At 35.7% G+C, this 12,923-nt stretch overlaps 1 protein-coding gene across 2 annotated transcripts in view; it reads left to right on the top strand.

Moving 5' to 3' along the window:
- The first annotated feature begins 6,796 nt into the window (after positions 1-6,796).
- LOC107714796 (RAC-alpha serine/threonine-protein kinase-like) overlaps positions 6,797-12,923 on the top strand; it is a 23,440-nt gene continuing 17,313 nt past the window's right edge. Inside the window, exons 1-2 of one of the 2 annotated variants that reach the window (XM_016520769.1) lie at positions 6,797-6,876; positions 9,838-9,987. In XM_016520769.1, coding sequence (XP_016376255.1) covers positions 9,855-9,987 — 133 coding nt within the window. In that variant the 5' untranslated portion in view covers positions 6,797-6,876; positions 9,838-9,854. Of the gene's footprint in view, positions 6,929-9,837; positions 9,988-12,923 lie in introns of both variants that reach the window. The other variant, XM_016520768.1, reaches the window with a different exon arrangement.

Genomic DNA, 12,923 nt, shown 5'->3' with positions numbered 1-12,923 from the left:
AAAATAAAAAATTTTCAGAGCAAAATTTTAAAATCACGTGCGAAAGGGTTAAGGGGAGCCGAGCTCCCCCTATCTCCCACGAAGTCCGCACCCTGCACATCTGTATTTGAGTGGCAGATGACACTGAATGTTGTGCAATAGCCTACCAGTGCTATTGTATGTGAGTGATCACGCAGACTACCCATTCTAGGATACACACGGGAAAAAAATGTATCATGGATCACTACGAATACCGCATTAACACTTGCATCCGTTACTGTAATCCTTTATTTTTGTATGACGCTGCGTGCACGTCGGTAGGTGTCAGTATAAATGTAACATTGGCCAGCGCCAGATTATCATCTGGCTTTAATATTTTATATAGTAATATAATAATTATATATGAATTAAATGTAATTCTGTTTATAATTGTAACTGTGTAACAAGAAACACTATATATATCATCCAGGTGGATGCTGCACACTGGTGGTGGATGAGGAGATACCCCCTGACAATGTAAAGCGCTTTGAGTGCCTAGAAAACCGCTATATAAATGTAATGAATTAATTAATTATTATATATACAGTATATATATTAGTATGAGCATGCATTTCTTCTGGAGATGCCTGAATGTTTTGTCAAAGCATTTGACTTTCTGCAGACACGTTAATAAGTACAAACTTTGTTTAATATAGCATAGACTTACATTACATTACAGACTTACATTACATTGCGTTGTGAAAAGCCTGTGTCAAGGTCAAGCACACTTCTGAATGGTTGGTGTAAGTTTCATAAAGCACGTTAGAATAGCAGACATCATAATGGTTTGTGGCATTTTCTCATCAGTTTATATTTATATGTAGGCTAATTCCTGATTTGCAAGTATCAGCACAGTAAAATCCTGAGTGTTAAATTAACACTGCTTGGAACATATATGGTCCCACTCTACAAGAGTGTTAAAGTAACACTGAAGCAGTGTTAAAGTTAATGAGATAATTATGTGATTAATTAAGTGCTGATTGAGCATTAGTGATGAACAGCTGCTGTTAACAAGCAGAATCACTGAAGAAAAGAGAAACACAAGAACTACAACTGACTTCAGCCACAGACTTATATGAAATCAACCGAAATAAAAGAAGACATTAAATCTCTCAAGATCTCAGCAGAAGATTATTAATCATCTCCACAAACAGCATCACCAGCTTCAAGCATTACTAACCAGTTTGACTTTTTGTTTGTCATGCGTCTAAAAATGTCTTATTAAGAATTAACAGAGATTTAGATGTTAATGTTTATTGAAAATAACACAATTTGAAGTCACCATTGTGGAGATATGTGTTTGCTTTAGTTGGATACAAACTAATTTAATTGCATTAGTTTTTCTCTGGTTGTTGTAACTGTGTTTATGAAGTACGTAGGTTATGGTAAGAAAAACCAAGAGAAAATGGGTTTAGATTATATTGGCTGTCTTTTTGATAATGGTAATGTTGTCATGTTGTAGCCAGGTTCACTGATGTCATCAGTGGTAATGTGTAACATAGTTTGTTATTGATCACAACTGTGTTTTAATGAAATTATAGGAAAAGCTTTAAAAATACTAAATACCAGTCTAGAACATCTGTATTGCTTAGACACGCAGACATCAAGAATCAGCATATGAATCTCAACAATGGTGACGATCATCAGACAGATTCATGTTGCAGTGCATTCTGGGTGCACCAATCATAACTCATCCATGGCTCCCAGCATGCATTGCGACATGAATAAATTATGCAGCTGCATTGTCTTAGTATTTTCTTTTATTATTACTATTTGCTTTTATTTTTATTTTTTGTTGTGACTTTTTACTGCCTTGTTTTGTCACGTTCAAAAATCACAAAAATTATCAGAATATTTTGTCACCATTGCTGAGATTCATATGCTGATTCTTCATGTCTATGAGTGCCAGAATAGAAACCTCGTTATGAACCATATTTACAAAAGTCACTTATGAAGTTTTTCTCACATTATCTCATATAACTGCAACATCGTAGAGATCATTAAAGCACTACAGTCTTTGATAAATTGCAATCAGAGACTAAAACACATGACATGATTTTATCATGTCACATATTTTTTATCAGCCGTCACATATGTGTTTAATACACGCAATTGTGCCAGCCAAACAGAAACTTACATTTAACATGTCAAGAGGCAACTAAAGCAACCACTATTCACAAAAACGGTAAGTTGAAGAAAAAAAACCATCTAAACATTAATTCTCAATAAAGAACTTCTGTTTTAGATACTCCAGAAATAAAGTCTAACTGGTTAGTAATGTGTGAAACTGGTGATGCTGTTTGTAGAGTTGTTCAATCATCTTCTGCTGAGATCTTGAGAGATTTAATGTCTTTTATTTCAGTTGGTTTCATCTAAGGCTGTGGCTGAAGTCAGTTGTAATTCTTGTTTCTCTTTTCTTCAGTGATTCTGCTTGTTAACAGCAGCTGTTCATCACTAATGTTCAATCAGCACTTAATTAATCACACAATTATCTCATTAACTTTAACACTGCTTCAGTGTTACTTTAACACTCTGTTAGAGTGGGACCATATATGCTCCGAGCAGTGTTAATTTAACACTCGGGAATTTACTGTGAGTTAGTGGTGGCACATTTGATTAAAACGTTTCTTTTTTTCTTTTTCTTCTCCTTCTTTTTTTTGTTTTTTGTTATGGCCTCTGCATAGTCTCTATATTATTTTATAATTACAAATGATACAGCTGAACTGTCAAATCTATGCAAAAATGAAAAAAACGGGTATTTACGTATTTGAATGCATTGCACAAAACTGGAACTGGCTACTGGAAATAAACTTACAATGAAAAATACTCAGGGAGACGCTGTGTGTTTCTAGGCGAAAGCAAAAGCACTTTATTTGGCCAGTCACAATGCACTGGGTCAGCTGGCCAATCAGAGCAGACTGCGCTTGTCGGAAGGAGGGACTTTGTAGAAAACGAAGCGTTTGAGAGAGGCGGGGCATAGAGGACCTACAATAATGTACAGTATTTGAAAAATAATGTGTTTTTTTGAACATTAAAGCATGTCAACATATTCTGTTACACCAAATACACAAAATAATGATCTTTAAGAAAGCATCATATAACCCCTTTAATTCAATATCGTTCTGCCGTTAAGTGCGTGTGTCACGCAATCTACATTATGCAGCGACACCAAGCGGCAGGTGTCAGTCACTACCGAAGGTGCGACACGCACCGCGGCAACTGACCATAGACTGTATAAAAACTGACACAAGACGCAGTCCATTGACATGTGTCACAGGTTTTAGTGACACATGCCACTGTCCACTGACACATGCCACTGAAAACCGGAAGTGCCACCGGAAGTGTCACTGAGCATAGCGGCATGTGCCAATGGCATCTGTGCGTCAGATGTCATGTCCTTAATGTTAAAACTGCTGCTGCAACATTATTTGATTGTAAAGTCCCACCCTCCGACATTTTTGCTGTGTGGTAAAGTCTCTTTGAGGAAATGTTGGGTCTGTTTAAGAAAATCTGACGTCACCGCCTGCGCAACTCTTTGCTCACTTACTGCACAACACTGAAATATCCCGAACGAATGAAGGAAAACCAAATGAGGAATGAAATAGCTGGAGAGAGATACAGAGCGATATAAGAGCGGAAAGAGTTTTGCAGGACATAGTTTTACCCACAACATAATGGAAGTTGTAGGCTACGTGAAGACGCTCGCAGAATTTGTGAAATGAGCCGAAGTCACATCTGAAGTCTTGGGGTATGACATGATCAGTGTTGGGAAGGTTACTTTGGAAATGTAATAGGTTACAGATTACAAGTTACCCTATTTAAAATGTAATAGTAGTGTAACTTTTTCAATTATTTTCCTAATTAATGCTGTTCAGTTGCTTTGACACAATCTGTATTTTTAAAAGCGCTATATAAATAAAGGTGACTTGACTGTCAGACTTTCAAAATCCTTCATCACTTGAATTAAGATGATCAAATTTGAACACATCCACCACAAAATCAGACATTAGTACCACCTTTTACTTTAAGATTGATCTAAAATTCAGTGCAGATTTAAAATCATAAGAAATAGTTTACTGATACTGTTTTTGAAACCAAATCTTTGCATAACTACAGGAAACACTGCATCTAGCAATGGTTTGGAAAAAAAATTAATTAAAAAATAATAATAAATAAAAGCATATAGTCCATATCGCGTTTTGATTCAAGTGTACTGACCTACTTTTGATTTATTCGTCCAAAATGGTATATTCCGTCCGCGTTAGGCTATAGGACTTCCGTTTTTATGACTGGATTCTACGAACCAGTCTGTGTTTTCCGCATCGCGGAAATTATAGGGCCGTATGTCTCAGAGTAGTCAGTGCAATTTGGGAAAGAAAGAAATTCAGTCTGTATGTGGATGTGTGTAAAGATTCAAATGTAATCCCCTTTGTAATCGTTAACATTTTCATAAGTAACTGTAAAGTAATTACACATTTTTTCTTAGTAACTGTAACGGATTACAGTTACATTTATTTTGTAATTAAATTACGTAACGCCGTTACATGTAACTAGTTACTCCCCAACACTGGACATGATGTTGTACATAAAGATTTTTTTTATTTCTAAGTAACGTTATGCATGATAGCACTCTTGTTTTGGGCTGAAGTGAACATGAGATGGGTTCCTCAGGCAACTAACTGTATCACAACTGAAGTTGCCCGAGCTAACACAACTTTTGCTAACTCAGTAAGGTGATATTCTGCAAATATTCTGTTCTTCAGAAGTCCAAAAAAAAAATAAAAAATTTATTTGTTATATATGGCAGCTTTCATATGCCATAAATGTTAATATACACACTGTGTTAATAGAGATGCATGTAGTGCATACCTTCTGCATCCAGCAAATCAAACGCCAAAATTAAACATTAGAGTTATGTTTGGCTTCAAACATGTTGACAGACTTAGACCACATATAAATGATAATAAAACTCATACAATAAGGTTACAACTGATAGTGCAGGTTTTTATTTATTTTTATAAACAGTTCTGCATGTAGGCTATTTTGTGTCTGACGTACATTTGCGCAATGTGGTGGTCAACCAAGGTAGTTTAGTGTCTGGGAACAATGTTTTCTGTGTGAAGTTGGAAAAGATGTTTAGAATGTAGGAAAAAATAAAAAAAATGCTTGACATAAATCTACAATTGTCTACCAAAACCAGCTGGCACTGTGAACTGATAAATGTTGTGGATTTAAATTTACAGGATTTCTTGAATCAGAAAATGAGAGGGATTGCTTTTTTTTTTAAATCAGATCGTGATATGGGCTAGTGTCTGTGAATATTAAGCCGCAAATTTTTTTTAAAATATGAATCCTGTATGATCTGCATTAGGGTTGTGCCGATAAACGATAGTCAGAGATATTGTCTGTGGCTGATGCCTTTGATAAGATAAAGAAGATTATTATTATTATTATTATTATTATTATTTAAGTTTATTTAAATTATTAGATTTAGGGATTTTGTGCCTCCATGAGTTTTCTTACATCCAATTATCATTTAAAGGGGTCATATGATGCGATTTCAATTTTTCTATACAGTATGTGGAAAATAATGTGTTTTTTGAACCTTAAACCGCATAAACACATTTCATTACACCAAATACACAAAATAATGTTCTTTTTAGCAACATCATGTGACCCCTTTAATCCTCTTAAGAAATTTTACTTAGTGTACAAAGCCCACTAACTCAAATGCTGTTTAGTTGCTGAGAGCAATCATGTCCTCTTTTAAGAAAATCCTAAAAGAAAACCTTCTCGTCCTCAAGCTGAAAAATCTGGCGGCTCTCTCAAGGTGGTCCATTCTCAACCAGGGGTATAGTGGTTGCTAAGGAACTGAACATAAAAACAAACAGCCCTTTAAAAGCAGTAATTCAGGACCATGTTGTCTTACCCAGAATAATTTTGAATTCTGTATTTGGAAATTATTTTATACTCTGTCTTGTAAATAATCCTTTAATTATTTATTCACACCAATTGTTCCGAATTAATTGTAAATATGAACTCATGTGAGCAGCAGCTAAATATGTATTTTTTAACACAATGCTACTATTCACTATTGGTCAAAAGTTTTGAATAATTTAGGATTTTTCATGTTTTTGAAAGAAGTCTTATATGCTCTCCAAGGCTGTAATTGTTCAATACAGTAATACAGTGAGAACAGCAATATTGTGAAGGACCATGTGACACTAAAGACTGGAGTAATGACTGCTGAAAATTAAACTTTGCCATGACAAGGAATAAATTACATTTTCAAATATAATAAAACAGAAAATCGTTATTTTAAGTTACAATATTACTGTTTTTAATATATTTTTGTTTAAAAAATTGGTGAGCATAAGAGACTTCAAAAACATCTTTAAAAAATCTTAATGCTTCCAAACTTTGGGCATGTTTATATACCTTATAATATACCTTTTAGCGTAACAATGCACTGGCCGCTGCTAAAAAACTAGGTGACTGATGCATTTTCCACCCTTTCTTCCTCTCACTGAGCCACAAGCAAAAGCTGAAATGTTGAATGAGGTGGGTGGCCTCAGTGGCTTCCTCAGGGGCCTCTATCTCTCACTCTTTCACTTTATTCATGCCACGTGACCATCTGTGAGGCCACTGAGTTCATATGGAATGCTGCATTGAGCCCAGGCTTGGTCGCCCGCCCAATTTTTTTTACTCTCTCTTTTTCTCCCACAGCGTGGCGGCTTTGGGAGGGGCCACGCTCAGAGAGCAGTGGCAGCACCAGACAGTGAAGCTGACACATATGAGACTTCCCTGGTGTGTGTGGGTTTGTGTGAGACTGGCAGACAGAGAGAGACATTAGAGAAGGTAGTTGTGCCTGAGAGGTCTGTGTGCACCTTTGCATTTGCTTGGCATCATTGTGAGTAAATGGTTCTTCAGTGTGTATTTTTGCATGTACTTGTCTGAGGAATTTTGACAGCAGTTCTCATATGTTATGTGAGTGCATGTCAGCTAACTTTCTTTCTTTTCTTCTTTTTCTGGCTTGAAGCCTTTGCTTTTCATTTTTTGTAAGTGCATGCATATATGTTGTGAGTCAGAGGAGTACTCGCATCTCCTAGTTGCTGATCTTTGAGGCAGGGGGAGGGGAAGTTCACATGAGGTTGTTGTTTCAGACGGAGAACACCGTTCTTTCTCACTGCATTCCAAGCAGCCAGAGGCTGCATAGCTGTGGGGTGCATCAGCAGGTTTTAATAGGCAGACCTCAAAAACTACAGTTCAAGCTATTCCCCATTTGGTTTGTTCTAATACTATATTCTAACTTTTGTGCCTTTTAAATATTGTGCCAAAATATATATGCAAATTTTAACAAATAATTTTATTGTATATGCATTAAATTGTGTACACAATTTCCCATTGACTCTTGACCGTGCTTACACACTGGTTTTCTGGTGTGAATGAATCAGTTAAGTAAATAAAATGATTTTAAACTCTGCTTTATGTTTGATATACACATATAGATTAAATATACCGCTCATGAATGAAGTTAAGCAATTAAATTCCTTAACATCATTATTATAAATGATAATAATGTAAGCTTTAAAAAGTAAGCTATTTAAGTTAAGCTAATTTAAGAACTTAAGCTATAAATAGCAATATTAGTAGTGGATGCACTGATATTGGATTGCTGTGTTTTCATTTTTACCAACAGCAAGGATCCGGGGGTCATTCAGAATTCTGAATTCCTTTAAATTGTCTGTACAAAGTGAAAATATCAATAATGCACTCTTGGCTCTGAAGAAGATAGCTTAATAACGTAGTTTGCTTTGTATACAAACACTGTTGGCTGTCGAGGTCAAAAAGTCCATTGACCAGTTTAATTAGTTTGATGACACACTACTGTACAACTGCTGCGACACGTGGCTATGCCATTGGTTTTGTGTGCAGTAGCTTGTTGTACTTTGTACCTCCGGACCTGTTCACAATGGCCATTCAACATGATAATAACACATGTCTGAATGGGAATATGCATATACAGGTGCATCTCAATAAATTAGAATGTCGTGGAAAAGTTCATTTATTGGGGTATTGTCAAGAGGAAAATGAGAAACAAGAGACCAAAAAATGCAGATGAGCTGAATGCCATTGTCAAAGAAACCTGGGCTTCCATACCACCTAGGAAACTTTATAAAAGTATCAACCAAATCTTCGCAAAGATTTTTCTCCACATAATAAATTGGAGCCTCTTGTTAATGTATGCACGCTCCGCCTTGCAAGAAGGCAATTGGAACAGCGACCCGTGGGACAGACGTATGCCACGGATCAAAACCCCACTGCAACACAGATTCAATAGCTCTGGCTCTCTCTCTCAAGACCTTTGGCTTTCACCTTGGTGAGCGCGACAAAGCACTCCCATGCCATAACATCGCACAAGCGAGACTCCAGAACTCAAACACTTCAGTGGAAACTCCGCGACTGCCGAACTTCAAAGCCTACTCTATTTCTCATATTTCCAGATACATAAAAACGGTCCAAACGTGCAGCAGAAATCAGACCAGTGCTGACTTTCACCCAAGTGTACTGTCGTGTTGAAAGATTGTGTTCTCTCCAAACATCTAAAAAATTCAGGTTCTCAATTACACTGGCTAAACAGAGTGCTGACTGTGAATGTGGCTCCTCCCCATTTCTATCAAGTGTAAAGTCCAATGTGCAATTCCAGTCCCCCCCCAAAACAATAAAATCTTCATTCTGGTTTTGCCTTAAAAATTGTTTCAGCTTAATGAAAAGCTTAATTCTGTCGGGGCCAGTATTAGGGGCATAAATATTCACAAACAAAAAGCAGAAACTACTTATTTCTGCCCTTATAATTAGCAGCCTTCCTGGTTCTAACTCTTGTTTCAATAAAATTTGGGCTTTAACAGCAGGGGAGAAAAGCACAGCCACCCCTGCACTTAAATTAGTCCCATGACTGAGAACATGTTCTCCCTCCCACCACAACCTCCACTCAAATTCATTGCTTTGGTTACTATGAGTCTCTTGAAGGAAAATAACATTTAACTCTTTCAAATTAATTAATTTTATGTTCTTATGAAGTATTCTAATTTGTTGAGATTGTGAATTGGTGGGTTTTTGTTAAATGTGAGCCAAAATCATCACAATTAAAAGAACCAAAGACTTAAACTACTTCAGTCTGTGTGCATTGAATTTATTTAATACACGAGTTTCACAATTTGAGTTGAATTACTGAAATAAATGAACTTTTCCATGACATTCTAATTTATTGAGATGCACCTGTATATAAATTGTATGCTTATGAGGTTATGCATAGTCAAACAAGGCATTAGGGGGAGGAGACAAGGTAGGGGATAAAGCATGTCTTCCACTAAGTGGGAAATAATAGAGGCACAAAATAATTTTGTGCAGGTTCTAACATACCTATGGTTTTATAAATGTTAGTTGATCAGTCAAAGTTTTGTAGGTGAAGTATGTGGCTGTGTTGGTCCACCAATCAGCCTGAAACAACATAATGCATAATTACATAATTATCAGAAAAATAAATAATGAGAGATTGCAAAGAAGTGTGAGAGCTCTAAAGTTGGCAAAGGGCTGGTTTAAACACTGTGCAGATTTATTCATAGCAGTTTTTTTTTACTGCAGTGTGCCTTTTTCTTTTCTTTTTCTTTTCCAGATGCAATGTCAATATTTTCAGTAAGAGTCACATTTATGAAAAGTGCAAGCATGCTTTGTGCTAAAACTGTGGGATAAAGCTAAAAATATATATAAGTAAGCTTTATAAGTCAGAAACAATTTTTTTTCTTCTGTTTCCTACAGACCACCTGTCCTGCTGAATGTCTAGGCTGGAGACATCCAACAGTTCCCACCTTCTGGTCCTGGTCCGAGTCAAAGGGACAAGAGGGTTTTTCTCTCTGGCCACAATGAGTGATGTTGTCATTGTGAAAGAGGGATGGCTACATAAGAGAGGTAATGATTCTGTGAAGCTTTTCTCCAACAGAAACTGCACAATCTGCATATTTATAAACTTTCAAGACAAACATCACTACCTGAACTTCACAGCTATTTGTTGATGCCTGACATTTTGCTATCCTCATTTGCATTGAGTTGAGGGTTGTTGACCACTTGACCATCAGCACTTTCTACAATCAATTCCAGTCAATTCCACAATTCACCTTGCAAGTGTGAAGCTCAGCTTTCATTGGAATTAACTGAAAATGCTCGCTCTGAACCAGTGTAAACACACCATCAGTGACAATGCAAAAGGCTGCATGTTTCTGTAGCTTTTACAAAAGCTGCCATTCTGTTTCTTTTTTTAGCAGTTTATTTCAGTGGAGTAGTGAAATAAATATAAATTATATTTTCCTTCTTTTCATATTTATTCAGTGTTTTCAATATCGGCCAACATGTAATCATACACAGTAAAATCCTGAGTGTTAAATTAACACTGCTCGGAGCATATATGGTCCTACTCTAAAAGAGTGTTAAAGTAACACTGAAGCAGTGTTAAAGTTAATGAGATAATTATGTGATTAATTAAGTGCTGATTGATCATTAGTAAGGAACACCTGCTGTTAACAAGCAGAATCACTGAAGAAAAGAGAAACACAAGAACTACAACTGACTTCAGCCACAGCCTATGAAATCAACTGAAATAAAACGCATTAAATCTCTCAAGATTTCCGTAGAAGATAATTAAACAACTCCACAAACAACATCACCAGCTTCATGCATTACAAAGTTTGACTTTTTTTTGTCATGCATCTAAAAATTTCTTATTAAGAATTAACAGAGGTTTAGATGTTAATGTTTATTGAAAATAATACAATTTGAAGTCACCGTTGTGGAGATAAGCGTTGACTTTCTTACATTAGTATTTCTCTGATTGATGTAACTGTGTTCAAGAAGCACATTGGTTATGTCAAGAAAAACCAAGCGAAAATGTGGTAAAGTTATATTGGTCATTTTTTGATACTGTTGTAGTTGTCACGTGTAGTCTGATTCACTGATGTCATCGGTGGTGATGTGTAATTTAGTTTAAGTTATTGATCACAACTGCACCTTGAACAAATACGAAGAACTTTAAAAAAACACTTTGCACACCAGTCTAGAACAGCTGTACTGTTTAGACACACAGACATCAAGAACACCATCGCTGAGATTCACATGCTGATTCTTCATGTCTATGAGTGCTAGAACTTAAACCTCTTAAAGAACCATATTTTAAAAAGTGGTTTATAAATTTTCTCACATTGCCTCGTATCACAGAACTGCATTAATACAGAAATCATAAAAGCACTACAAATAGATAAGATAAAACGCAATCACTCAGAGGTATGAAATCATTTTATCATAAATTCCTTGCCATCACATATGTGCTTTATAAACACAATTGTAACAGCCAAAGAGGAACTTATATTTAATGAGTCAAGGGTCAAGAAGCATCTAAAGCAAACACTATTCACCAAAACGGTAAGTTGAAAAAAAAAATCTAAACCTTAATTCTCAATAAAGAACTTCTGTTTTAGATACTCCAGAAATAAAGTCTAACTGGTTAGTAATGCATGAAGCTGGTGATGCTGTTTGTGGAGTTGTTTAATTATCTACGAACAATGTTTACATATGAATAAAAGCCTACATTAAAATCTGTCATATAAATAGCCTACTGATTGCCACCATTGATGGACAATTTTATTTTTAATATTAAAAATATCTGTATGACAGTATATTCTGCAGTTCTTCCCTGCTGTACCGAATATCTATACTTTTCAAAGTATCATATCAAAGTTAGAAATTCAAATATTGTGACAAAATTAATTTTGTAGGGTGCCACAAATTTGTTAAAATTTCCAAAGGGTGCCACCACTAAAGAAAGGTTGGGAAACACTGGTGTAGGTGACAACCACTCTCAACTGATTAATAATGTGAACTCTTGCATTTTACAGAGACTGTGTTAGTCTTATTTTATGTTAGTGTTTTTTTCTCTAGTTGAGTTTGTGTGAACCTTATCTCGAGTGAGTTATTCAGAACTAAACAGCAATTTCCTGTTTGTTTTGATGACTGTAGATAAGATGATTAAATAAAGATATTCTGTCAAATTTATGGTGAAAGTTCTCAACCTTCTCTTTTATAAGGGTTCAGGGATACCCCTTTTACTATTTACGTTAAAGTACAGCAGGGTACTTCCCCAACAAGAAGAAATGGACTAGTCATAGGTGTGGACTTGCAGTCTGCGTGGTTTAAAGGAGAACGGCCTATGACATGTGTACTGTAAATGGTGTAGTTTACCAGAATTTGGTCATAGATACTGGCTGCCTGATACTATACTGGCTGCTTCTATAAGAATAGAAGCAGTACTCAACATTTATTTGGTTTACATCTTATTTTCTGAGTGCAAACCTTAAAGGAGTTGTTCACTTCCATAATGAAAATTCTGTCAGAATTTACTCACCCTCCACTTGTTCCAAACCTGTATGAGTTTCTTTCTTATGTTGAACACAAAAGAAGATATTTTGAAAAATGTTAGTATCCGAACAGTTGATGGGCACCATTGACTTCCATAGTAGGGAAAAAAAATACTATGGAAGTCAATGGTGCCCCTCAACTGTTCGGATACTAACATTTGAGTAAATGATGACAGAATTTTCATTCTGGAAGTGAACTACCCCTTTAAATGCATATGCAGTTTAATTGGAAAGTAATATTCTCTAATCATATTATTCTGTTTTTAAGAGTGACAGGCTGTAATAACTGTAGTGCCCTCTATGATTGGTAATAGAATATGAGCTATTGCTTAATTTCACAGGGCTCAGACAATATTTTACTGGTGCCATCCCCCACTTTCTGTTATATTAACATCAAGATTTAAAGTAAAAATTGTAAATATATATATATCTATCTATATA

Source organism: Sinocyclocheilus rhinocerous, unplaced genomic scaffold (genome assembly GCF_001515625.1).
Source record: "Sinocyclocheilus rhinocerous isolate Xijiao unplaced genomic scaffold, SAMN03320098_v1.1 scaffold2524, whole genome shotgun sequence".
Taxonomy (NCBI): Eukaryota; Metazoa; Chordata; class Actinopteri; order Cypriniformes; family Cyprinidae; genus Sinocyclocheilus; species Sinocyclocheilus rhinocerous.
This window is presented reverse-complemented; position numbering and strand designations above follow the sequence as displayed.